Raw genomic sequence first — 27977 nt, 5'->3', positions numbered from 1 at the left:
CAGAGAGAAATGGAGAGAGGAGGGGGAGAGAAAAATAGACACCTGCAGACCTGCTTCACAGCCTGTGAAGCAACTCCCCTGCAGGTGGGGAGCCGGGATCTTTACATCGGTCAATGTGCTTTGTGCTGCCTGCGCTTAACCCACTGCGCTACCGCCCGACTCCCTCATTGAAGATATTTTTAAAATATACATGGAAAAGAGTTTTGCCAATATTTCACTCTAAGTATTTGATAGTTTCTGATTAAACATCAAAGTCCTTGATCCATTTGGAATTTACTTTTGTGTTGGATGAATTATAGTGGTTCATTTTCATTTTTCTGCATGTTTCAACCTAGTATTTCCAAGCAGTCTTCTCCTTTCCCCATTTAATAGTCTGGGTACCTTGTCAAAGATGAGATAGATGTCCATAGGATTCCGACGGCAGCTTGGATACAGTTCGGTTGACTTCCTGGTTCCCCTAGGTGGCCCTTATGTTCTATATCTCTAACCAGCAGTCCTGAGCCTTTTTTTTTAAGTCACTAGGTTCCTGAGCAGTTTCTGCAGGCCCTTTAAATTCTTCACATGGCTTCAAAGTAACTACAAGTAAGGCACCGGCAGACAACACAGCACAGCAGTGCTGTTTCTGCCTAAGTCCTGTCTCTCTCACCACACTCCTACAGTCCACAGTCACCAACCTTCAGATAGTGAGGTTCCTTTCTTTACCAGAAATCCCAGCTGTTCTCTGAAATTTGTTAGATGTTTTGTTGTATTGTTTTCTGGGGGATCCAACTTCTCAAGACTAGGTTGTGAGGGGCTGAATAGTGGCACACCTGATTGAGTGCACATGTTACAATGCACAAGGACCCAGGTTCAGCCCCCAGTCCCTACTTTAAGGGGGAAGGCTTTACTAGTAGTGAAACAGTGTTGAAGGTGTCTCTGTCTTTCTCCCTCTGTCACGCCCTTCCCTCTCCATTTCTGGCTGTCTATCCAATAAATAAAGATAGTAAAATTAAAGAAAAAAAAAAAGACTATATTGTCAGACCTCTGCCCAGGACGTTCTCTCTCCCATCTTCTCTCAGTTTCTTTCTGTCCTATCAAATAAGTAATGAAATGAATATTGGAAAGGTTAAGAAGAGAAGACTTTCATGCCTGAGGCTCCACTGTTCCAAGTTAAATCTCCAGCACTACCAGAAAGGGGAAAACAAAAAAATTATAGTACCCAGGTATGTCCAAAATTATGATGGCGATTCACAGCAGTATGTAAAGATGGCCAAAGAAAAACAACAAACTATGATTTCTATAATAGTTTGCTAAGAATTTTCATCATAAATGGTTGTTGGATTTTGTCTGCTGTTTTGTAGAGATAATCATTTGGTTGTTTTTTTTTTTTTTTTTTTTTTTTTTTACCAGAGCACTGCCCAGTTCTGGCATATTGTGGGGGGCGGGGGGGGGACTTTTTGAATGTTAAATCAATTTTGCATTCCTGAGATAAGCTCTACTTGATCATGTATGTGATTCATATATTGCTGCATTCTCATCACTGGTATATAATGTTTCTTGTCAAGGGTTTTGCCTGTGTGTTCCTAAGAAATATTGTAATGTTTTGGTCATTTTGATTTAAGGACTTTTTTTGGGGTAATGACTGTGCTATTTATTTTCTGAAAAATTGGCATTACTAAGTTCCTAAGTATTTATCATTAAAAATAAAAAATGACTTCAAAGCATGTAACTACATGACATTATCACAGTATAAAGACATCTTATAAGTAGCATAAATATTCTAGCCTTTGTTCATATAATCATGAATAGCAGTAGGAATATGTGACTTTAAAAATTGGTTTAGGCTGGGTGGTAGTATACCTGATTGAGTACACATTACAATGTGCAAGGGTTCAGGGCTTTGAGTCCCTGGCCCCCACCTATAGGGGGCTTTGCACCAGGTGAAGCAGGGCTGTAGGTGTCTGTTTGTTTCCCTCTCTTCCTCCCCCTTCTCTCGATTTCTGACTATCTTTATTCAATAAGTAAATAAAGATAATACAAAAGTTTTTTTAAATTGGTTTGATTGTAGATGGTAATTAAAACAGTATTTTCCTTGTTTTAAATTCAGGTTCGTGATAATAAAAAATTACGAGTAAATGCTGTTATTGCTCCCAAGAGTTCATATGCAGACAGAGCACCATCAAGATCTCTAAATGAACTCAAGTAAGTCTCATAGATCCTAGATCTAACCTGTTCTTTTGAATTTTCTCTCCCAGCGCTTTTTTCCAGTGTGGTGCCATGTCTTATGCAGGCATATCACCACCACGGGAAACAAGACACAACAGCACCAACCCAGCATCCATGAAGTTCTCCTAGTGCCTTATATACTGTTTCCATATGGTGCCAGGCCTCAAACTCTGGGCCTCTTATACATACAGGCATATTGTTTCCCAGCTTCTCTCCCAGTACTTATTAGACATAGTATTTTTGAACCACTTTAACTGAGATAATTGACCATAAGTAGCTGAGACCACAGAGCTACAAGTAAAGTGAGACTGTTGCACTTAAAATAAGATGGCATTTCACATTGATATAGCAGTACTGGGTAGGCTAAAAGATAAATCATCACCTTATAGTGCAAAAGTATTTCCAGGAGGACTAAATGGAAAAATTGCAATTAAAAAATAGGTAGGTGTGTGTGCCAGTGGAGTCATTGTGCAGATACCAAGCCACAGCAATAATCTTGGGGGGAGAGGGGGAAATAAAGTATTGTGTCATTAGATATAATGTGCCTTATTACCAGAAACTTAAAAAAATACTTTATTTATTCATCAAAGAGAGCTAGGAAAGAGAAGGAGAACCAGAGCATCACTCTGGTGTATACACTGCTAAGGATTGAACCTTAGCAAGGGACCTTATGCTTGAGAGTTCTATGCTTTATGCATTGCACCTCCTAGACCATCCAAATGATATTTTTAGGGGGGGAAAATCTACTTTGTGCTTCTCCTTTCAGACGATATGGATTCTTCTCTTATTTGCGAGAGTTATTTGATGCTCCTGATCCTGTCATGAGTTACCTTTGCTGCCAGTATCATATTCATGAAGTTCCTGTAGGAACTGAAAGGACCCGAGAGAGAATTGAGCGGGTAAGAGTACTGAACCTATTCAAACAATGTTGTTTTGTTATAACTTTGTAAGTTAAAGTAAAATGAAAATGGAAATGACAAATCATTCTGTTGTTTTATATGCCCAGAAATTATCTTTGTTACTTAACATTTTTATTGCATGATATGAATAAAACAGTGACTGTTGGCTAATAGTTCATATCAGGAATGGTGGAGTAGTATCTGGAGTAAATGACACCCCTGTAGGGTAATTGGATAAAGTTAAAACTTAAAAAGATGGGTGGGGTAGATAACATAATGGTTAGGCAAAAAGACTCTCATGCCTGAGTTTCCACAGTCCTAGGTTCAATCCTTGGCACCACCATAAGCTAAGATATGAGCAGTGCTGTGGTAATATATATAGTTTTTTCTAACTGAAAAGACAAGCCTGGCCTTCTTTAATCATTTTAAATTGTTGTATTCTAGATTATCTTTCAGTCAGATTACACTTCAGGGTGGTAGTCTAAGATATAGAATTGGTTTGGAGAAGTGGGAAATGAGGGGATTCCTCTTTTTAAATCCTGCTTGAGATTATCTTACAGGATCTCATTTGCCTGGCAAGTATCAGTACATAAAGTTTTACTTCCTGTATTCTGCTAATGTTCCTTAGGTTTTTCTTCCTAGAAGTAATCCTTATGACTAGAGCATGTGTGTTACTTTTATCACAGGCAGAAACTTAGAAGAAATCTCTTCTAAAGTGGGCTTGGAAGATGGCTTAGCAGTAGGCTTATACCTGGGCTGTGTTCCTAACATCAGACAGAAACAGGTAGAATTTTAGCAGTAGTGGATTGGTGCATTGCTATATTTCTTTCTAAATAGAAAACAAAGTCTTAAAATGAATGGGGACATGGCTTAGCAACCTCACACATACATGAGATCCTAAGTTTAACCTTTTCTCAGGTATTTTGATCTTTTTACTGACCATTTATCAAATATCAGATTTATAAATGATGATCCCAGCAAGTAGAGTCTAGGGCTTGCACGAATGAAGTGCCAGGTCCATGTATGTTGGAGCGGTACCCTGTGTACTTTCAATAAACTAGAATTAATCAGTGGAAATTGTAACTAGATGTGCCATAATGCTTGTTTTATAATTCTAGGTAATACAAGAAACCCGATTAAAGCAAATTTATACAGCAGAAGAAAAGTATGTGGTGAAGACTTCTTTTTACTCAAACAAAGTGATTTCTAGTAACACATCCTTAAAAGTTGCCCAGTTTCTCACAGTCACTGTGGATCTTGAGCAAAGAAGACACTTAGAAGAACAGCTAAAGGTTGGTTGGAGTATTAAAAAAATATATATTTATAATTAATTACAGATTTAAGGACAGTACTTTAACCATTTTTAAATATAAAAACACGTGTAAATTTTTCATAGGAAATTAATCGGAAATTGCAAGCAGTAGATTCAGCATTGATTGCCTTGCGTGAGACAAACAAGCAGCTAGAGCACAAAGACAATGAACTTCGACAGAAGAAGAAGGAGCTTCTTGAAAGAAAAACCAAGAAAAGACAATTGGAGCAGAAAATTAGTTCCAAACTAGGAAGGTATGTCTTAGCCAGCTAGGGGGGGTAGAAGGTACAAAGCAGCATGGCGGGATCGTCACACTCTGAAACCACAGTGCTATTCTCACAGGCATGCTTCGTGGTAACCTCTCTTTAAACTTTAGTCCTGCTACTCACAACAGATTTAGTCTACAGGTTTAAAGGGTGGTGATGGTTAAGTATGGTACAATTTTCTGTTCCCTAAAGAAAGTATTCTGTCTTTGTTGTTGGACACACTCGGGCCCTAAAGATGCTTTTGTTTTTATAGATCATATCTATTGTCATTTTTGCATTAGGAATTAAAACTGTGAACAGTTTAAAATATTTGAGTCTAGGTCAGGGAGATAGCATAATGGTTATGCAAACAAGACTCATGCATTTGAGTACATTAAAAATGACAACAGTAAGTCCAGTTTGCACTAACATTTTAAGATATATATTAACAATTTGCCAAGCAAAATATATTTGGCAGGAAGAGTGGCATTGTTGAACACTGTGTCAGTATTTAAAGTTTTTTTTTCTTCCTTACCTGCTTTTGCATCCAGTTTGTTGAGATGTGTCAGTAGCAACATATGAAGAAAAGCCTGGCCTCACAAGATTGTCAGCTGACCCTAACATAGATTTAAATTGTGTAGTCACTTGAAAACAGACAATTTTACACGCTACTATCAGTGTATTTACTCTTGTGAGATATATATATATATATATATTTTTTTTTTTTTTTTCTAAAGAGAGTGCATCAAAAACTTACTGGGGGCTGGGGAGGTAATTTAGTGTTCGAAGCCTATGCCTTGTGCACATGAGAATGAGAGAGGAAGACAGAACAAGTGGAACAGTACTTTGGGTGTCTTTTTGTGCCACCAGAGTTGTTATTGAACTTAATGCCTTCACAACTCCACCTTTCTCAGTGATCTGACCTTTGGGTGTTTCTGTTTTTGTTTTTTTTCTGTGCTGGGTGTGAGGAGGAAAGTGAGACACCCACAGCACTCCTCCACCACTGGTAAAGCTTTTCCCCTACAAGTGGGGGCTAGGGTATTGAACCTGGCTCCTCAACTGAGTGAGCCACCCACCACCTGACCTCTTTTTCTTTCTGTCTCACTCTCATAAAACAGTGAAATAAAAACTGGACAGGTAGCTTAGTGATCAGGTACCTTCCTTATATCCATGAGTCCCTGGGTTTAATTCCTGGCACCAAAAATCTTTTGAGAGTTTTTAGTGTGGGAAGAGTTGACTCCCTTATCTTTAGTATCATTCAAGGATCATTAGTGGTCAGAAAGAGAAGACTGATACATTCTATAAATGTATATATTCATTTTTTAAAAATAATCTTTGGGAATCGGGCGGTAACACAGCAGGTTAAGTGCACGTGGCACGAAGTGCAAGGAGTGGCGTGAGGATCCAGGTTTGAGCCCCTGGCTCCCCATCTGCAGGTGAGTGAGTCACTTCACAGGTGGTGAAGCAGGTCTGCTGCAGGTGTCTATCTTTCTCTCTATCCTATCCAACAATAATAAAAACAAGGGCAACAAAAAGGAAATAAAATATTTTAAAATCTTTAAAATAATAATAATAATAATCTTTATTTGTTACTGGGAAGGGGAGATAGAGAGGGAGAGAGACACTTGCAGCCCTGCTTCACCACTTGTAAAGCTTTCCCCCTGCAGTTGGGGACCAGGGGCTTGAATCTGGGTCCTTGTGTGCTGTAATATGTGCTTAACCACTGCCTGGCTTCTGTATGTTCTTTTATTAATAGTACATCAAAATGGTGGACACATTTTCCAAATTTCCACTTCAGATCTTATCTGACAACAAAATACTATCTATTGTCTACCTTGATAGACTCGCTTTGTTAAATTTTGGGGTTAAGACAGTATTCAAAACAAATAGGAATTACCATAGTTTTTCATTATCATTAAAAAAGCATTCTGTGATAAACATATCTAGTACATTCCTAATTCACAGTCATACAGTGTTTTTCCTTGAGACAGAATACCTGTTATCTTTTGACACACAGCAGTGTTAGTTAATATTTACTATGTATTTATTTCAGCACACTGCATGTTAAAAGGGTATAATGTGCAGCCAGGAAGGTGTTAACACAATATAGGACAGGATTTGCATGCATTAGATTCTAGGTTGTATTGTCTGCATTAAATGCTAGAGCTTAGTTCTGAAGTCTGTCTCTCATTAAATCCTTTTTTTCTTAAGATGCAAATCAAAAGTTTGAGATTTAATAAAATGAATTTTTACTGTTATCAAGAGTATTAAGTGAATTTGACATTTAAGAAATATGTGATAAAGATATTAATGAATGAGTTCACTTTGGTGGTATACCACTTTAATTGTTCCAAAGTATTAGCATTTTCTATTCACATAGGCTCATCTTAATTACTGCAAATGAGTTCAACAATAAAGATATTAATGAATGAGTTCACTTTGGTGGTATACCACTTTAATTGTTCCAAAGTATTAGCATTTTCTATTCACATAGGCTCATCTTAATTACTGCAAATGTCAACACAGGGCAAATGATGTCACACCTTAGGGGTGAAGCTTCATGAGTGGTGGAAGAGTGGTGGCAGGTATCTCTCATCCCTCTCTCTACCCCTTGGCCTGTCTCACTATCAAAATGGGGGGGGGGGTGCAGATGCCAGGTGCAAAGAGCGCCAAGCCCCCAGCAATAACCCTGGTCGCAGAGAGAAAATAGTTTACATGTACCTCCTGGAATAGTCTATTAGGAGGCTTTATGAACCTACTAAAAAGGTTTCATATGGGGACCTGTGGCTATACTTTGAGAACATCTGCTCTAGATGAGTATCTTTTGAGTTTGGATTGGTGAAAAAAGAGGCAGGGAATGTATAGGCAGAAAGGTTATTGTGATGGTTGTTTCTTCATCAGTTCTGAGTAGAGTAGGAAAGATTCACAGCATAGAATGAGCACCCAGTTATCTAACTCAATTGTAGTCTCCCTTGTTACAACTGGAAGTACATCTACTCAGTCTTAATAGTGACATAGTTCATAGAATTCTAAGAAGGGTGTGTATATTCTCAAGACTCTTCCTAAAGAAAAATTTCTAGCTTTCTTACCATTCTCGAACTGATAGTAAGTTTCATTTTTGATATTTTACAGAAATTGAGACCTATTAAGACAGGATAAGAATTAACTAGTTTTATTTTAATTTTAATTTTAATTATTTTAATTTAACTAGTTTTCAGTATAGGGGAAGAAATAGCTTACAGCTTAATAAGAGAATTCCCCCTGTTCTACCATGACTCAACTCAGGACCATTTTCTTATTGTTCTTTTGTGCTTCTCGCCTTTAGAATATAAAGACATTAACAGCACCCCTGGCCTTGACCTAACAGTATTGGATGCAGTTGGAACATTTGGCTTTAAAAAAGTGCCCTTTATTTTTACTTTAAAAGTTAATGATATATACTCTGGTAGCTTAAAGTGAGATTTAGTCATTTAATTACCTATAATTTTTGTCAGCTTTTAACCCTTCTTTTGTTCTTCTCTTTAGTCGTCTATAAAACACTGTTACTATGCAACTGCTGCACTGGACCCACTGTTTAAAACCAAATTTTCTTTCAAAGTAATGTTAGCTTATCTAGGGAAATGGCCTTTAATGCCCACTCCTGGCCTGCTATTTCATACCTGCGGCCACTCACTCTAAAATGCTGCCTGGGTGGGCAGGGCCCACTCCATTTAGCATATCAAAAATACTCATTTAATTTGTCTTCTTTTTACCTTTCTACACCACTTAAGAATATCTGTCATGGATTCCTACTGTTAATACGTAGCATTTAATCAAACACTGCTTTACTTTAGACTGGCTTTCAGGTTGTTCAGACCTTGTTTCTCTCTACCCATTCCAACTTAGCTTTCTAGTATTCTCTTCCAGGTGCCATTCAGGCCACACTTTATATCATCTTCTGATGACCCTTTCTTACTTTGTGCTGCCATGTTTCGCTCGTGCTTTTTCCTCAAGTCAAGCAGGGCATAGTGGGGAAGAACTTGGACCTTGGTATCAAACAAAATTTACCACTTAATGTCCGTGTTCATCTCAGATTGCTGGGCTGACTTCTGAGTCTCAGTTTTTCCATCTCAAAGAGCAAAGTATCATCTTTTAGAATTACTGTATAATATCTTCTTACCCATTAATCAGGTCTCACTAGTTAAACTCCTTTGAAAAGATTGTGTTTACAAATTGTCAGTAATTACAGTGGTGAATATTTATTAATCACTTATAGGCTAGGCAGTATATACTAAGTTTGTTATATAATTTACAAGATTAATCTTTACCAATACTGTGGGAAAAGAATTGTTATTTTTGAAATTTATAGATGAGGACACTAAACCAGACCATGTAACAGTATAACAACCCATTGGTGACGGGAAATTCAAATCCAAATTTTGACTCTATATCGTGTAGAAATATTATTAGTTAACTATGCTTCATGTATTACATATATTAACGAATACTTTTTCCCCCTAAGTGGTTGCTTAAAATTTTAGTATAATTTAGAAGCTACCAGTTTATACATCTGAGTAACAAAGCTAAAAACCCATGAAACAGGACTTAAACATTTTTTCATGGTAAATATTTTTATTAGTGATTTAATACTGGGTTACAAAATTATAAGATAATGGGTATAATTCCACACTGTTCCCACCACCAGAAGTTCTGTGTCCCGCATTCCCTCCACTGGAAATGGTTCTCCCAAGCTCACAAATACAGGTTGACTGTTATTTATATATTATTTTGGCTCTTTTTTTCCTAAGGTCCTGTCTTCTCTTCCTTTCTAAGTAATACCTACACTTATTACTACTTCTGAGTGTCCTTCATTTTTTCCTCTTCACTCTCAGGGTCCTGATAGAATTGTGTTTCAAAGCCCTTTGGTCATCTTCTAACATTTGTCCCCCTCTGAGAGTACGGGTCAAAATTCTTTTTGGGGTGCAGAAGCTGGGAGTTCTGGCTTCTGTAATTGCTTCTTTGCTGTACATGAGCTTTGGCAGATTGATCTGTAACCCCCCCAGCTTATTTCTGTCTTTCCCAAATGGGGTAGGACCTAGAGATTTTAATTTAACTAGTGTGCTTAACTGTGCTTTTGTGTAGTTTAAAGCTGATGGAACAAGATACTTGCAACCTTGAAGAGGAAGAACGGAAAGCAAATACCAGAATAAAAGAACTAAATGTTCAAAAAGCTAAACTTGTTACTGAATTAACAAACTTGATAAAGGTAAAGCGTTTTCTTAACTTTAATTATAGTCTTATAGCAGACAATTAAAATTGTACAATATGATCAAGGAATTTTTATCAGTACTTTCAGCTTTCCCTGTTGACATTTCTCATAAAGTCAGTAATTTGGTTATGATCATTCAGTAATATAAATTATCATTCCAGGTTCATTAATTAAATATAAAAAAAACTTGGGTATGGGAGAGATCACAATGCTTATGAAAGAGACTTTTTTTTAATATTTATTCCCTTTTGTTGCCCTTGTTGTTTTTTACTGTTGTTGTTATTGATGTCGTCATTGTTGGGGAAGACGGGGAGAGAAAGATACCTGCAGACCTGCTTCACCGCCTGTGAAGTGACTCCCCTGCAGGTGGGGAGCTGGGGGCTCAAACTGGGATCCTTATGCCGGTCCTTGTGCTTTGTGCCACGTGCGCTTAACCCTCTGTGCTACCACCGCCCGACTCCCGCAAAAGACTTTCATACCTGAGGCTCTGAAGGTTCAGGTTCAATCCTTACAGACTCCTATAAACCAGAGCTAAAGAGCTTTAAAAGGGCTATGGGCTAGTTCAATGGTGGAATGTATGTGTTGAGTCCTGGGTTTGATCTTGGCATGCACACACAGAATATAACTATTTCTTCTGTTTACTTGGCTAAAGTATTCAAGGTATATGACACATCAAAAAATTATATTGTATGACTTATAATTGTTTTAAAAATACTTTTTATTAAGCCTGTGGGTTTTTATTCCTAGATTTGTACTTCTTTGCATATCCAAAAAGTAGATTTAATTCTTCAAAATACTACAGTGATCTCTGAGAAGAACAAGTTAGAATCAGATTATATGGCTTCATCATCTCAACTACGTACCACAGAGGTATATTTTTGGCTTCTACTGTTTACTTTGAGTTAATAGTTGCCTCAGAAAGATTTAAAAACATCACAGGGGGGCCAGGTAGTAGCACACTCAGTTAAGCACACATATATCACCATGCTTCAGGGATCAGGATTTGAGCCCCTGCTTCCTACCTGAGGGAGGGCACTTCATGAGCCATGAAGCTGGTCTCTTTCTCCCTCTCACTTTCTATCTGTCCTGTCAAAGTAGAAAGGGGGGAGAAAAAATGGCCTCCAGGAGCAGTGGAATCATAGCGCCAGCACTGAGCCCCAACGATAAAGTAAAAAAAAAAAAAAAATTAATTAAATTTTTTTAAAAAAGGAAACACTGGCAAAAACCATAGGATAAGAGGGGTACGAACTCCATATCCCATCCCCTCCCGATAGCTTTCCTAGTCTTTATCCCTCTGGGAGTATGGGCCCAAGGTCATTGTGGGATGCAGAAGGTGGAAGGTCTGGCTTCTGTGATTGCTTCCCTGCTGAACATGGGCATTGACTGGTCGATCCATACTCCCAGCCTGCCTCTCTTTTTCCCTAGTGGGGTGGGGTTCTGGGGAACCAGGGCTCCAGGACATATTGGTGGGGTCATCTGCCCAGGGAAGTCCGGTTGGCATCATAGTAGCATCTGGAACCTGGTGGCTGAAAAAAAGTTAACATAGAGCCAAACAAGTTGTTGACTAATCATGAACCTAAAGGCTGGAATAGTTCAGATGAAGAGTCGGGGGGGGTCTCCGTTTCATAGATAGTAGTCCTATTTTATATTCCAAAGAGCCCATGACTATACTTTGTTGTTGTTTCTTTTTCTTTTTTTCCTGAGCCTGACATCTGATAGTCAGGTGGATCCAAGTTATTGTCTGGGGAGATGATGTCATGGCTGGAAAAAGGACCAGAAAGCTGGATCAGGGAAAAGAATAGTTCCCTAATATGGGAAAGGTGTATAAATATTGTTGATTGTAAATCCCATCACTCTCCCTTCTTACGTCCTCCTTCTCTTTCAATTTCTCTCTGCCTCTATCCAATAAACGTATTTAAAAAAAAAAAAATGAAGTAATGGGCCAGATGGTAATGCACCTGGTAGAGTACACATGTTACAGTATGAAAAGACCCAGGTTCAAGCCCCTGCTCCCCATCTGCAGGAGTCTCCTTTTCCCCAATAAAATAAAATACCACACATACAGAATTTTGGAGGAGTCTTTTACTTAAAGAAGAGATATTGCTCCAAAGGAAAAATCATTTAACACATTAATAGTATTATTGTCATTACATTATTGCTTACTGTTATACTGATTATAACAGAAGTTATAATTTTGTATTTTAGATAGTCATTTGAGAGCCAGGGAATTGGCTCATCAATAGAGCATATACTCCCGAGACTGAATTTGATCCTCAATGTCACTTAAGATGGCAGGAAAGGTATTCTGGCATTTCTCAAAAAGAAAACTTTTTAAATAAAAAATTGGTCACCATTACTAATTCCTACAATTTGAACTTGACTTTAAAATTTGAAGGATTATCTCTAAAGTATATATTGGCTGGTAGATACTAGAACTTAACATAGTTAACATTTGAATTTGAGGAAAATTAAGGAAGAAATGTTTTATTTACAAGTAGTGTTTCATTAAAGTCATGCTACATTCAGCTTTCTTTCATACATTAATTATTTTCATCCTTTGACTCTATTTGCTAGTTAAATACAGTACTATGTTAAGTAGTTTTATGGTGCAACATATTACCTAGTAAATTCTGATTTATATCACTAGAGGGCCCCCTTAAGAAGCTTTTTCTTTCCTTTTTTTTTTTTCCCTAGCATGAAGAGAGTTTTATTTGGAAGTGAACTTTTTATATTATCAGTACAAATGGCCAAGATACTACAGAAAACATTTACAGGCATTTTTTCATCTTTTTTTTTAATTGCTCACAAAACATTTCCTACATAATCCAACATACAACAGAGAAATGGTACATCTTGTTCTTTCATTTTGCATACAATGGAAAAACAAGAATTATATATTTTGTAATGTTTGACTAATAAACACTAGCAGGCTGACAGTTAATTCCCTGCACCACCATAAGCCAGAGCTGAGCAGTGCTCTGATGTTTTAAAAAATAATAATAATTGGAATATATTTAGCAGTCACTTCCATAACCAAGTAATATTAATAATAAAGCTTGCTACCATTAGGCTTCTAGGTATGTATTTATACCATTACTCAACTTCATTAATAAATATTTAAAAAAGCTTTTATTTAATGTCAAAATATTTCTACATGTTTCATGTCAATCAAACAAAGGAAATACTATTAATATTCTGATTATAGTATATACTTTTCATATATTCATTCAGGCTACACTGTCTGCAAAGTAAGCTATATTTCAAAATTTGACGTCTTTCTTCCATTATTTTTAGATAGATAAGAACATTTTCTCTGACCGAAAAGTTATATATGCCACCAAGTGGTAAGGAAACTATTGCCCTCCTATATCCAGAACTCCAAATAAGTCATGAATATTTATTTCCTCCACTGTTTTCATTCATTTCAGGAAGGTCCAGCGGAATCAGAGGCAGAAAAAAAGATGAAATTAGGAAGGATGGTTTTGTTTCTACAGCATTGTCCCTGGCTTTTCATCTGCCTCGTTACAGGGCCTGATGACAAGCCTCAGAGAATGCTGGGCAGGGGGGTGAGAGGCACCAGGGAGTCTTCAGTGTTTTACTTTTGATTTTTGTTCAGGGTGTAGGGACTAAAGAATTCATTCAAGGAAATTGTATTCCTAATGATTATGTAAAGGCTGGCTTGTATTTTCAGTTCAGTCCAGTGTATACCCTTTGTCTTTTCTTTTTTTAATTTATCACTTGAGCATATACAGTGCTGAAGGTGGGACTTCTCCAGGCTGTCCTTTAAACTATTATATCTTAGTGCATTTGCTGTCCAATGTAAATGTTCAAAAATCACCTCAGGATCTTGTTGACAATACAGGTGTCCACATATCTTTTTTTTATTTTTTATTTAAGAAAGGATTAATTAACAAAACCATAGGGTAGGAGGGGTACAATTCCACACAATTCCCACCACCCAATCTCCATATCACACCCCCTCCCCTGATAGCTTTCCCATTCTCTGTCCCTCTGGGAACATGGACCCAGGGTCATTGTGGTTGCGGAAGGTAGAAGGTCTGACTTCTGTAATTGCTTCCCCCACATATCTTTTTTTTTAAGAGGTACTTATTTCTGAGAGAGAACCAAAGCATCATTCTGGCACATGCAATGCCAGGGATCAAACTTGGAACCTATGCTTAAGAGTCCAGCACTGTATCCACTGTACCACCTACCAGGCCATATGTCAGAGATCTTAATAGATTTATAGATTTGTCATTTGAACAGAATTTTTTTTCTTTTTCCTGATTTTTTTTTAATTGGGGAATTAATGTTTTACATTCAACAGTAAGTACAATAGTTTGTACATGTATAACATTCCCCAGTTTCCCATATAACAATACAATCCCCACTAGGTCCTCTGAATCCTTCTTGGACCTGCATTCTTTGGACCTTTTACTTTAGTGTGATACGCCAATTCCATTTAAGGTTCTACTTGTGTTTTCTTTCTGATCTTGTTTTTATTTATTTATTTTTTTAATTTATTTCTTTATTGGGGAATTAATGTTTTACATTCAACAGTAAATACAATAGTTTGTACATGCATAACATTCCCCATGAACAGAATTTTTAATACATTTTATTTTCAATATAGTTAATAGAACTTAGCTCCCTCACTATCACCACACCATTTTTTTTGGTACAGACCCAAGGTTTTGATAGAGCAAACTAAACTTGCTTTGTTAATCAAAAACTTGTTCATATGCTAGTTCTTTAAACTCAGACATGCTACTTAATACCATTAAGCCAGGTCTAAAAAAAAAATGTCAAGTGAAAACAAGCCCTTAGACTTTGACTGCAGAAACGAGGTTATCAGATGGGGAAGGATACATCAGACTGTGTTGGAGAAGTGATATGGTGACACACACTCTGGAGAGCTGTGGAATTGTACCCCTAATGCTTCATGACCAATGAAGTGGTGCTGCAGATATCTTTCTTTCACCCCCATCCCTCTGTTTTTCTATGTCCTGTTCAATAAAGTAGAAAGGAAAAAAAAATGGCCGAAGGGAGCAGTGAATGTGTAGTCCCAGCACCAAGCCCTAGTGATGATTCTAATAGCAGGGAAGAAAGAAAATATAAGAATTGGTACCCCCCAAAACATAGTCTTGTATACAAAACAATGGTACCCTAGGGAGAAAGGAAATGGGGGAAAAGGCTCTGTAAGTAGACATGGATGTTAGTCTCAACAGCCTCTGAGTATGAACTTTCGATGTGAAAAATGGAAATAACTGTATAGTGTTTTGTGAGAAATTAGAGACTGCTGCACATGCTATCAGCAGATACTATTTTATGATAATTATTACATGCTTAACATACAATAAAGTGCTGGCATTTATATGCTCAGTATTTGAGACCCTGATTAAATGATAACTATATGAAGGATACTTGGAAAACTGTCAAGAACACTATTTCAAAGGTTTACCTTTATTCGAGCACTGGGTTTTCTTTTTTTAATCTTTTCTTATTTGATAAGAGACAGCCAGAAACTAAGAGGAAGGGGGAGAAAGAGACACCTGCTGCCCTGCTTCACCACTTAGGAAGCTTTCCCCCTGCAGGTGGGGGCCAGGGACTCAAACCTGGATCCCTGCGCACTGTAATGGGCGCTCAACCAGGTGCACCACCACCTGGCCCTGAGCACTGGGGTTTTTTATTTGAAGCCTATAACTAGACTGTTTTGGGAAAAGACAAATTTAAAGCTCAGTGTTTCTGTGGATTAGAGAAATGGTGTATTTTAAGTAGTAAATTCAAATTAAAAAGCACTCTTGATTTGAGATAGATCTTTAGATAAATTGCTTATTATAAAATTGACTTGTTTAGTGAAGTGTACTATAAAACAGTCCTCTGGTGACATACCAATTTTCAAAATATTTTTCTCCTGATAGCAACATTTCATTGAACTGGATGAAAATAGACTGAGATTACTACAAAAATGCAAGGAACTTATGAAAAGAGCTAGGCAAGTATGTAACCTGGGTGCAGAACAGACCGTTCCTCAAGAATATCAGACAGTAAGTATAAAAAATATATTATGCTACAAATTAGCATGCTTGACATGTTATTTTTTAAGCTTAAAGTTTGTTAGGCATTCTAACAGGTTCTGAAAAAGCATTTCCCTCCAGTTTTTAAATTGAGAAAGTTGTGATTTTGTTAGTAAGTTTTCTCTTATTGCTTGTACTAGAGCTATAATACCATACCATTTTATTCTTTCAATTAAACAAGACTTTTTTTCTTCCCATGTTACCTTTAAGAATTAGGGCTGCAAGATGCAGTATGGTTTTTTTTGTGTGTGAAAACATCACCAGTAATTGATACATATGAGTTAGTAAACAAATATTTAGAAGTCAAGAAAAATGGTTTCCTGAAAATTCTTTTATTTTCAGTTCAATGGGAGGTGAATTGTTAGGAATAACAACTATTGGTAGGGAAAGTCTTCCCATTAAATTTTATGTGCTGGTGTATATCATTGGGTTAGTAAATGAGGAAATTCTGCCTTTCAACCACCATTAATTATGTAGCCCTGTGATTTTAATGCTTATCTGCCTACATGCATGCCTATTCTTATGAAATAATGTCAAGAAATTAGAAAATTAATTTTAGTCTTAATTTTATATGTAACCTGTGTCAGAGAATGAAACGTCAACCTTACTTAAAAATGAAAAAAATAAATAATAATTTTCAAATCCTCAAAAGTTTTGATGATAATCAGACATAGAAACCATAGGGAATGGACCTGAAAGGTACATAGTAGAAATTTATTAGATAGAAATAAAGAGGCTATTGTCTCTGAAAATATACCAGAAGTACTTCCAAAGTAATGTTATTGAGGGGGAAAAAAATCAGTACAGTGTCTGCAAATGTTTTCTTTCAGAAAGTAATGTGATTCTAACCTTGATTTGATAAGCCAAGCTGTTTTTGAGAGTGAGGGCATTAAGGAAATAATCCATTAAAAATATATTATGTACTGTATATTGGGCACTGAAGATGGGTGTACTCCTATACTGAAATTTATTCTGTGGCCTGGAGAATGGACCAACCCAAAACATTGAAAAAAAGTGTCACAAAGCAAAAGATACTAAGAACATTAAAACAGAGACAAGAGTAGAGTAACAAATGGGAAGTTGATCAAATAGATGAATCCCAAGGCCTCAGTGAAAAGAAGGAATTGGGGTCGGGTGGTGGCGCACTGGTTGAGTGCACGTTACAGTGCGCAAGGAGCCCCTAGTCCTCACCTGCAGGGGGAAAGCTTCACAAGTGGTGAAGCAGTGCTGCAGGTGTCTCTCTGTCTCTCACCCTCTCTACCCCTCCCTTCCCTCTCGATTTCTGACTGTCTCTATCCAATCAATAAATAAAGATTTTAAAAAAAAATAGAAAAAAAAATTTCATACAATGCCTCTAAAGCAAAAGTATATATTTGGTATGTATTAGAATACAAAGAATTTCAGTAAGAAGAACGAGGAACCCCATTTAAAACAGGAAAGAGGGGAAGAGTTTTTTTGTTCTTTTTTTTTTTTGCCAAGGGCCATTTGAATATCGATATCATTTACAGGCCACACAGTTATCAACTTTAAAAAAAATACAAGTGACAGTTAAGCCAGGCAGTGAAGCAGGTCTGCAGGTGTCTGTCTTTCTCTCCCCTTCTCTGTCTTCCCCTCCTCTCTCCATTTCTCTCTGTCCTATCTAACGACAACATCAACAACAAGGGCAATAAAAAGGGAAAATAAATATTAAAAAAATTTAAAAAACTTTAAAATAAAATGTGTTACTGAATTTTGACTCCTGTCTGCGGTTGGTTGCCTTGGCTGGACTAGAAAAAATTATAAAAGCACGCAGAGTGAATAGCCTCCATCCCTGATTTAAAGTTTCTTGCTTTGATCATACAAGAGAAATTTACAATTAGAAGTGTACTTTATTGAAGAAGCCAGCAGAAATTACTAATGGATTTGAAGTAAAAGGTTGGAGGGAGACCCCCTAAATTTTGCCATTTACTGAGATGGGTAAGAAAAACAAAATGTATACAAACTGGTAGAAGATGGGTGAAATGAAGTTTTCCTTCTCAGCATCACAAATTTAAGGTGATTAGAGAGTCAAATATATATACACACCAAATATCTGAAGGTCTAAAGAGTTAAAAACCAAAATTTAAGATTAGGTCATTAGCTCATTATAATGTGTCAGGTCTCAGGATCCATTTGTACCTTGTAGTTGTTGAATTTTACAGATTGTGCTAAGCAGAATAATGTACTGCTTGCTTTCCCTCATAGGAAAGTATCCATCTCTGTAACATGGACTCAGAAGATAGTACGGTAGTACAAGTCTACTGTCATAGTAATTGGAGTCTTAGGATGCTTTTGTAGTTCTTCATAAGTACAGTATAAAGTTCTAACTTCTTGCTCTCTTTCAATGCCCCACATATTCTGGACCCATTCTACCAATTCAGCAAGTACCCACCATTCCAAATGGACACAACTCCTCACCCCCTATGGTATGCAGTGCTCATTCTTTTTTCCAAGCTCCTATCTTACTTCCGCTTTGCTTTTTCCTACTCAATTGCTTTAAGGCTCAGAAATGAATTCTAGAAAATTCTTGGAATTTTCCTCTCTCGTAGCTCCTGTAGCATGAACTGATACTGCTTATTTTAATACTCAACATCAATACATTGCCTTAAGGTGCTACCCCATTATTATTTAGCTGTATACATTCTATTTTCTTTTAAATTATAAGCTTTTTGAAGGCAGAGAATCCTGTTTATAATTCCTCTGGTTTCATGTTGTGTGTTAGCATGCTGTCACAACACATAACAGATATTTAATTGGCAGATTATTCTTTAATTTCAATTGGACTGTTCTTTACTGTATTGCCTATAATGAACTTCTTTCTTTCTTCAGGCTTTCCAAGATCTTCCAAACACATTGGATGAAATTGATGCTTTATTAACTGAAGAAAGATCAAGAGCATCTTGCTTCACAGGACTGAATCCTACAGTATGCTTCTTTCCCTATTGCCTACTGCAGTCACCGCCACCCTCGACACATACTCACACAGTTCCCTCCAGTGCTTGCCTCCCACTCTGTACTAGAGCCCTTGGTAATAATAAGCTAGACAGCAGGAACAATGTGCTTTAAATGCCAGATTCTGAATCTATTAGAATTTTAAATAGATTCTTCCTAAGGAACACAGTGTTCTGTGCCTTTTCCTTATAAAAAGAATAGGCTAACCTGAAATACTGCAGTGCCTTTTTCAAGATAGAAAATGGCATTTTCAATATAAGAATGTAAATGAATTGTATACAAATAATGCAACACAATTGGCATTTTCCATTAATGTTAATTGATCCAAAAAATTCTGTACTTTTGTGCTTTGACAGATTTATGTTATATATATATATATATATATATATATATATATATATATACCTTTTTCGTTGCTAGGTTGTTGAAGAATATACAAAAAGAGAAGAAGAAATAGAGCAATTAACTGAGGAACTAAAGATAAAGAATGTGGAACTAGATAAATACAGGGAAAACATTTCACAGGTAATTTTTTAGTCTTTTTGTCAAGTGACTGATTAATCATATGGGAATGTAGAGTTTATTGTCAAATAATACCACTTTTCTTTTTAAAAAAAAGCATCATGCTTATAATGATGCTAAATTTCTTGCATGTTTTATATCAGATATGTAGTGACACTTTTAATTTGAGCTTTTTATATTGCTTTTATTTACAGGTAAAAGAAAGATGGCTAAATCCTTTAAAAGAGCTGGTAGAAAAAATTAATGAAAAATTCAGCAACTTTTTCAGTTCCATGCAGTGTGCTGGTGAAGTTGATCTACATACAGAAAATGAGGTAAAATTGCATTTGAAATGCTTTCTGGCAAGTAAGTTTTAATTATATACTAAAAATATATTTTTTCACCTCTAGAGATTTTGCTTGCATAAAAATGTTCTTGCAGCTAGCTAGAGGGGGGTGTTTCTGTGGGATAGAGCATAGGATTTAGATGCAGGTTCAGTCCACAGTATTGATAAAGAGAAATCTTTCGAAAATATAAAAGGCTCAAAGTAATGAAAAGACCATCAATGAAATTCCATCAAGTTTAGATTTTTCCTTTTTTAAAACCAGACCACTGCTCAGCTCTGGCGTATATTGAACTTGGGACCTTTCATGCCTCAAGCATGTGAAACTTTTTGCATAATCATTATACTATCTTTCAAGCCCTTTAAGTTTACATTTTAAATGACATTTGAGCTAAGCGACCAATAGTCACCTAGTCTGAGTAATAGTTATTCGTATGTGATGAGAAAACACATTACTTTATAGACCTATCGCTATCCCAATTATCAATCAGCTGACAAACATGGGAAAATAAGAATTCATGAAAATACTTGGAGTGCCTAGTGAGATAGTATTGTGGTAGTGGAAAATGCCTTTCATGCCTAAAGTCCCACATTTGATCCCTAAGCACCAGTATAAGCCAGAATTTAGCAGTGCTGTGGCTAAAAAAAAAAAGGGGGGATGGGGGTCAGGTGGTAGTGCGGTGGTTAAGCAAACGCACATGGTGTGAAGTGCAAGGACTGGCGTAAGCCCCTGACCCTCACCTGCAGGTGTCAATTTCTGTCCTGTCAAAAAAAAGGGGGGCGGGCCACCAGGAATAGTGGGATTCACTGAGCCCCAGTGATAAGCCTGAAGCCCCAGTGATAAGTAAAAAATAAATCAAACAGATATCATTACTTCTTGTCCCCCCACTGAGTGATCCTCATTATTACTGTAGAAACAATGTCCTTCAGCCAGAGCACTGGTCAGCTCTTATTAAGAAAGTATTATATGTTAGTAAATAATTAAAACTTGGGGATAAAAAAGTAGAATATTAAAATTTTTTTATCCTTTGTTATGATTTTGTTTTGAGAGGACAGAGTTTTATGGCCATACTTCTAGATTTTTTAGAGCTTACTAGAATCCCTGCATTTATGGTAAAGAGGTTTGTGTTTCTATAGACATACTTAATGTCTGTATCCTAGGCCTCCGATAAGGTAACCACTTAGGTCTCATTCCTCAGAATCTGACCTGGAAATGTAGCTCTCAGCCCTTTGTGAGACACAAACACAGAAGTACCTCTCTGGCAGAAAATTAACTGTATTCTATTTCCATCAGTAGCTTTATAACTTAGCAATTAATGAACTAGACAGTACCTTTACATGACAGCTCTTACTAATTTCAAAAAATGCTTGGGAAAGCTTATGGTATGAGATAATGAAAGAAAAGTTGTTTTTAATCTGAATATGTTCCTTACCTGAATACATCCTAGAAGGGTCTCTAAAGTTTATAAACTACTTCCACAATATTAGTTATTTTATAATAGATCCATTTACAGTAAGAAGTAACTGGAGGAAACTATTTCATCAACCTTTTAAATGCTTTATAGGAAGACTATGATAAATATGGAATTCGAATTAGAGTGAAATTTCGTAGCAGTACTCAACTTCATGAATTAACACCTAATCATCAAAGTGGAGGAGAAAGAAGTGTTTCCACCATGTTATACTTGATGGCACTTCAAGAGCTTAACAGATGTCCATTCAGAGTAGTTGATGAAATCAATCAGGTATAGTGTTTATTTTCTTTCTATTTTACTGTCTTATATTAGATTAAAATGTAATTGTTGTTATTACTGTTTAGGGAATGGACCCAATCAATGAGCGGAGAGTTTTTGAAATGGTTGTAAATACTGCTTGTAAAGAAAACACATCTCAGTACTTCTTTATTACACCAAAGGTAGGTAGATAAGTAACCTCAAAATGCTCATGTGAGCTCTCAGTGGCTTAATTATCTAACAGACTTTAGCCCAGTACAGAAATAGAATCAGGAGCACTCCCCTAAAAAATATGTAAGTAGTATTTACATCACTACAGGGTGTAAGTTGTAGTGAAATACTTAATCAGGAGCATCATTATCAGAGACAGGAACAGAGGAGGTTTAGCTCTATGTTCAGATTTGAGATTTTTCTCCCTCATTTTGACACATACTCCTCTAGGAGTTCCTCTTTAGCACTGAAAGTTGACAGGAAAAGGTAAACTTGACAACTCTGACCCTCCTCTTTTCTCTAGAAGGACCTGTCTTGACATACTTTTTGTTCACCACTGGTCTGGCCCAGAGAATTATACCTGTCCCAGCATCATCTATTCCCAAATTCACCTTGACAAAACGGTCTTAGTTTTTCCAGGCTAGAACCATTGCAATGGCAAATCTTTTGATACATCTTCTGCTGTGAGTAGACGCACGTAGATATTTTTTATTGTACCAAGTATTTGTGGAATTTATCATTGGAGATCCCATTATATATTACAGTATTGTAATTTTTCCAGAAGATACTCTGTGGAATAGCCAAACCTATTAATCAATTTTTTAAATTTTTTATATTTATTTATTTTCCCTTTTGCTGTTATTGATGCTATTGTTGTTAGATAGGAGAGAGAGAAAGACACACCTGCAGACCTGCTTCACTGCGTGAAGTGAACCCCCTGCAGGTGGGGAGCCGGGGCCTTGAACCGGGATCCTTCTGCTGGTCCTTGTGCTTCACCCGCTGCGCTACCACCCGACTCCCTCCATTTTTTTTTTTTAAATTGCCACTAGGGTTATTGCTAGGGCTCGGTGCCAGCACTACAGATTTACCATGCCCAGCAGCCTTTTTTTTTTTTTTTCCTAATTTTTATTAGGTAGGACAGAGAAAGACACTACAGACATGCTTCGCTGCTTATGAAGTGTCCTCCCTGCAGGTGGAGCAGAGGCTCAAACCAGATCCTTGCACTTGGTTATATGTGTGCATAACCAGCTGCGCCACCACCTGGTCCCCTTACTATCCTATTGTTTACAAGCATCTTGGCCTTTAAATCAAACCTCCCTATTAACACACATTTGAGGATACAAATCTGCCATAGTATCTGGTTGTAGAAATGTTTGTGGAGACCTGGGAAGACAGCATAATGGTTATGCAAAAAGTCGTTGCTGCCTCAGGTACCGGGTTCAGTCCCTCACACCACCATAAACTAAAGCTGAGCAGTGCTCTGGTAAAACTGACTTTTGTGACAGGGTGGCAGCACATCTGGCTTGAGCCCCAGTTATAACCCTGGTGGCAATAAAAAAATACTATTTCTATGTAATTTATAGCAGTCACATTAAGCGATTAACAATTCATAGGAAGATAGAACATGATAATAAAAACCATCATGAATACAGGCCTTTCCGAATTTGCTTTTCCATGTAGTATATCTTTGTGCTGTACGTGGCCACAGATAAAACCTTAGCTAAGGGGAGGGGATGGAGCTCTGGTGTGACCTTTTGTTTGTCTCACCACTTCCCAGCTGCTGCAAAATCTCCCTTACACTGAGAAGATGACGGTGCTGTTTGTCTACAATGGTCCTCACATGCTGGAGCCAAATAGATGGAATCTGAAAGCTTTCCAGAGGCGGCGGCGCCGCATTACATTCACTCAGCCTCCTCAGTAAGGGAGGGCGAGGACTGCATTCTGTTATGTGCTGTGTATGATTAGGACTCGATTGAATAAAAGATTCACTGAGACTAAAATAGATCGCTTATTTTTGGAAACCTGATGTTATTGCGAATGGGTTGTGAATGGAGACCATAACAACGTCTTTCTGTGGATCATCTGGTAGTCCGAGTTAAGTCTTCGTTGTTCTGTTGGACTTGAATCTTTCACCACTCTGACCCATTGTATATATAATTGAAAGTCAGAGAGGCACAACTGAAAAGGTTACCAATCACATGGCAATTGTAAGCTTTGATTGCAGAATACCTTTAACTTTTTGAGCCTAAAACTGACTAGGTCTTCAGTCAGTTTTCTCCCGGTGTTATGTTTAATTTTTTAAAAATCTACGGAAATGTGTACTCTTATGTATAGTAATTTATGACAGGTCTATTCATTTTCTTCCTATTAAAAAAAATGACCTACTCTTCAGTTGGAAATGGAATTCTGTGGGCCTTTTAAGAAAATTTTATGAAACTTGATACTGTTGTATAGGTATCTCAAAGGGGAAAATATTACTGGGGTTCAAAAATAGTAACATGGCTTGTTTCAGATGCCACCATGTGGCCACTAGATGGTGCAAAACTGTGCAACCCAGAAAAGAAAATCAAGTGCTGAGGGTTTTTAGAAGAACCCTAAAAAGTAAATGTTGTGTGTATTTTTTTTAAAAGTCAGTTGTATTTTACATCTTAAATTTCTAAAAGCATTTTTATAATTATTTTTAGTAAGATTTTTCTTAAGATTTCATATGCTGGTTTCTACAATTTATATTTGCAGTTTCTCAGTGTTATGTAAAGAGCGATGGAAAGCATTGATTTGTTTTAAGCCATGTTTCTAGAACTTAAGCCTAATAGTTCATTCCTTACAGTATTGATCCTATCTCCATTATCTAAGAAAATATAAACTTTTCTTTCTGCATGAAAGAATTTGGTAAAAATTTAGTATAGCAGATAATTTAAATTAACAGTGCCAAATAAGTTCTATTCATTTAAAAAATAAATCTAAAAATGGACTAGTCCCAAGCCATGTCTTTGAACAGTGAGTGAATGAGATCTCTGTCAGTAAAGACTTTTCTTTTTTAGCTTGGTAGCCTGCATAAATTGAAGAATTGTATGAAATTTGGGTTTTGTATATTCTTAAATAACCACTAAATTTCTACTCTGTTTAGGTCAAATTAATGAAACGTATGGTTATGCCCTCTCACTTGGACATTTTTTTTTCTCCAAGTCAAATGCATGTACTTTGAAAAATTTCTTACTAGTGTGAACAAGTCATGTAACCATTGAACAATCGGTGACACACTAGTAAATGGATATTACCAAGTGTTTTTGTTTAATATTTTTTATTTTCCACCAAAATATCTTCATTAATATGTGCTTGGTGTATTTTGTTTATTGTCTTAGGGTCATTTGTTTCTACAACGTAAATATCAGTGTGAAAAAAGTTTGAAAATGTAGGCGTATTTGAAAATAAACTGGTTATTCAGTTTACATATACTAACAGTTATTCCGTAGCTTGTTTGTAAGCATTTCTATTCCTCTGCTGAACAAAATGAATATGTGGTTTTACATTGGATTTTGAGCTGTGAAAGATAAATTATGTATTATATTAACATACTAAAAAGAATAAAAAAGCCTAGTACATCTCATCCACTTAAAACTTAACATATTTTCTGCAAAAGTTGATTTTTAATTATGTACAAATTGTAAGAACTTGAGGTAAAGGTTTGATTTTACAAAATATATAAGACCTTAAAGTGACAAGCAAGTATTTTTAATGACAGAATCTTATTTGTCTAAGGAGAGAGCCTCTTAAGTTTTTTTTAAGGAAAGGAAATTTTTCAAAGCAAAAGGAAAGATTTCTTGCTTCTTTCACATGTCTTTTGGCTATATGCTTATTTTCTTTGGAGTATATATCTTTAGCTCGTGAAAAATGTAAATTTGTCCTGCTATTGTTTGTCTCTCTGTGTGTATATATCTGGGGGGGGAACCTCTGTGGAAAATGCTACTTTGTTGGTAATAAATGCATATTTTCATATTCTTTTGGTCTATGCTATTTTAAATGAGAACTGTTTCTGTACTATGAATCTTAAGTTGTTATGTTTTCAGATCTACTGGGAAGCACGACTGTTCATTGTGTACTTGTCAGTATCTACCAGTCTATCCATAGTCAAAAGAATGAAAACTCATCACATTTAGTAAGTTCTAAAGCATCTTACAAAGCAAGTATAAATATTTTAGGTTGGAAACCCTAGATTTTCTAAGAAAAAAATTTTAGTAATCAGTTTTTGTCTGTTATAAAATGATTTTCTTTTAGGGTGGGGAGATAGCATAGTGGAAAAGACTTTACTGCCAAAGGTTCCAAAGTCTTAGGTTCAATTCCTAGTACCATCCTAAGCCAGAGTTAAGCAGGGTTCTGGTTAAAAAAAATAATAATTTAAACTCCCCATCAAAATTGTGAATGGAAAGTTAAAATCACTATAATATGAAGTCTTTTAATGGGTTAAAGCATTGCTTGCAGACTTCTCTGTCAAATAAGGGTAATCCTAATTTGTTGAATTGTTGAGAAGGTAATGGGCATATTAGGATGCCTAGAACTGTAATTTTTTTCCCCTCCAGCTTCATTGACATTTTAATTCCTAACAAAGTAATGGGCTTTTTATTTTTTTTTATTGGGGAATTAATGTTTCACATTCAACAGTAAGTACAATAGTTTGTACATGCATAACACTCCCCAGTTTTCCATATAATAATACAACCCCCACTAGGTCCTCTGAATCCTTGGACCTGTATTCTCCCCCACCCACCCACCCCAGAGCCTTTTACTTTGGTGCGATACGCCAATTCAGTAATGGGCTTTTTATACATATTTGAGTCTTACTCCATTTTTATTGATGGTATCAATCATTCAAAGGCTATAGATACTAATGAGTTTTAAGTGAGCCTTGGAGAATACACAGTCATTTTCATACAGCTTGCTAGCATCATGCAGTATTAGCCAGATAGACCACCCTAATAATAATCTACCAGTCCATCTCAGTAGTACTGTGTGCTCACACCATAGATTTTTAGCACTTATTTAATACACAACACATTTGGGAGACGTTTCCCCATTGGCAGTCATACTTTTTTGATTAAGGATTTGGGGCAGGGAATCATGAAAGATGGCCTCTCCATAAATACTAGGTATTAATCTTTCTGCCTGATCACCAGTGAAAAGCTTTCCTTTTACTCGCCCTTGGCACTCAGATTTGCATATTTATAGAGTGGGGGGAATATTTTGTCTTTCAAAAAAATTTTAAAAGTGAGTTAAAAAAATAGGGGGTCCAGTGGTACTGCAGCAGGTTAAGCGCACATGGCGCAAAGCACATGGACCGACCCGCTTAAGGATCCCGGGTTGAGCTCCCCAACTCCCCCACCTGCAGGGGGGGTCATTTCACAAGCGGTGAAGCAGGTCTGCTGGTGTCTGTCTCTCCATTTCTCTCTGTCCTGTCCAACAATGACATCAACAAGAGTAATAACCATAACAATGATAAAACAAGGGCAACAAAAGGGAAAAAAATAGCCTCCAGGAGCAGTGGATTTATGGTGCAGGCACTGAGCCCCAACAATAACCCTGAAGGCAAAAAAAAAAAACCCAGTCTAACAAAAAGTTGGCGGAAAAACATTTCATGAATACAATAGAGTCGTGTATTTTAAATTATTTTCATATTACTTAAATGTTAGCCATAATCCCTGACACGATCCATTCTCAGTATATGCTAGCATCAGGTGATGTCACTTTAACCTTCAAGCTAAAATCCACAGGTCAGTTGATCCCTGGCATCACGTGTTAAAGTAATGCTGTGGTTTTCTACCCTTCCCTAAGAGTTTTTTTTTTTTTTCCAAATCTCCAGGGTTATCTATGGGGCTCAGTGCCTGCACTTCAAATCCACTGCTCCTGGAGGCCATTTTTTTCCCATTTTTGTTGTTATTGCTGCTGTTGTTGGATAGGACAGAGAAATTAGGAGGGGAAGACAGGAAGAGAGTAGTCAGTCCTGCTTCATCTATTGTGAAGTGACCCCCCTGTAAGGTGTGGAGCCGGGGGCTTAAACTGGGTTTCTGACACCAATCTGTGCACTTCAAAGTTAACCCGATGCACTACCTCCTGGCCCCCAATTTTTTTTTTTTTAGTAAGTCAATATATGTTCAACTTGGAAAGATCTTCCAACTGGCTTACACCATCATCTTCTGTCATCTGCATCATAAAGGAGTCAGTTGAGTGGTCCAGACTAGCAATGATCTAAGTCCAATTTCTTTTAGAAATTTGATGCTGAATTTGTTTATAAGCTATAGTGTATTATGCACACTATTGAAGTGGGACCACACAGTTTCTGGTTAGTAATTAACTTCTACTTGCTTCGGGCTGTAGCGCAGTGGGTTAAGCACACGTGGCGCAAAGCACAAGGACCGGCATAAGGATCCCGGTTCGAACCCCGGCTCCCCACTTCACAGG

The 27977-nt window shown here is 36.8% G+C and overlaps 1 protein-coding gene across 3 annotated transcripts in view; it reads left to right on the top strand.

Annotated features, from left to right (window-relative positions):
• The window catches only part of SMC5 (structural maintenance of chromosomes 5), a 76650-nt gene extending 51127 nt beyond the window's left edge, over positions 1 to 25523 (top strand). For all 3 annotated transcript variants that reach the window (XM_060199710.1, XM_007531098.3, XM_060199711.1), the window contains 14 exons: positions 2087 to 2181; positions 2972 to 3104; positions 4223 to 4396; positions 4501 to 4670; positions 9783 to 9906; positions 10657 to 10779; positions 15831 to 15956; positions 18386 to 18430; positions 18834 to 18929; positions 19377 to 19481; positions 19673 to 19792; positions 21366 to 21545; positions 21620 to 21715; positions 23302 to 25523. In XM_060199710.1, coding sequence (XP_060055693.1) covers positions 2087 to 2181; positions 2972 to 3104; positions 4223 to 4396; positions 4501 to 4670; positions 9783 to 9906; positions 10657 to 10779; positions 15831 to 15956; positions 18386 to 18430; positions 18834 to 18929; positions 19377 to 19481; positions 19673 to 19792; positions 21366 to 21545; positions 21620 to 21715; positions 23302 to 23445 — 1731 coding nt within the window. In that variant the 3' untranslated portion in view covers positions 23446 to 25523. The remainder of the gene's footprint in view (positions 1 to 2086; positions 2182 to 2971; positions 3105 to 4222; positions 4397 to 4500; positions 4671 to 9782; positions 9907 to 10656; positions 10780 to 15830; positions 15957 to 18385; positions 18431 to 18833; positions 18930 to 19376; positions 19482 to 19672; positions 19793 to 21365; positions 21546 to 21619; positions 21716 to 23301) is intronic.
• The last annotated feature ends 2454 nt before the right edge of the window (positions 25524 to 27977 follow it).

Source organism: Erinaceus europaeus, chromosome 10 (genome assembly GCF_950295315.1).
Source record: "Erinaceus europaeus chromosome 10, mEriEur2.1, whole genome shotgun sequence".
NCBI lineage: Eukaryota > Metazoa > Chordata > Mammalia > Eulipotyphla > Erinaceidae > Erinaceus > Erinaceus europaeus.
This window is presented reverse-complemented; position numbering and strand designations above follow the sequence as displayed.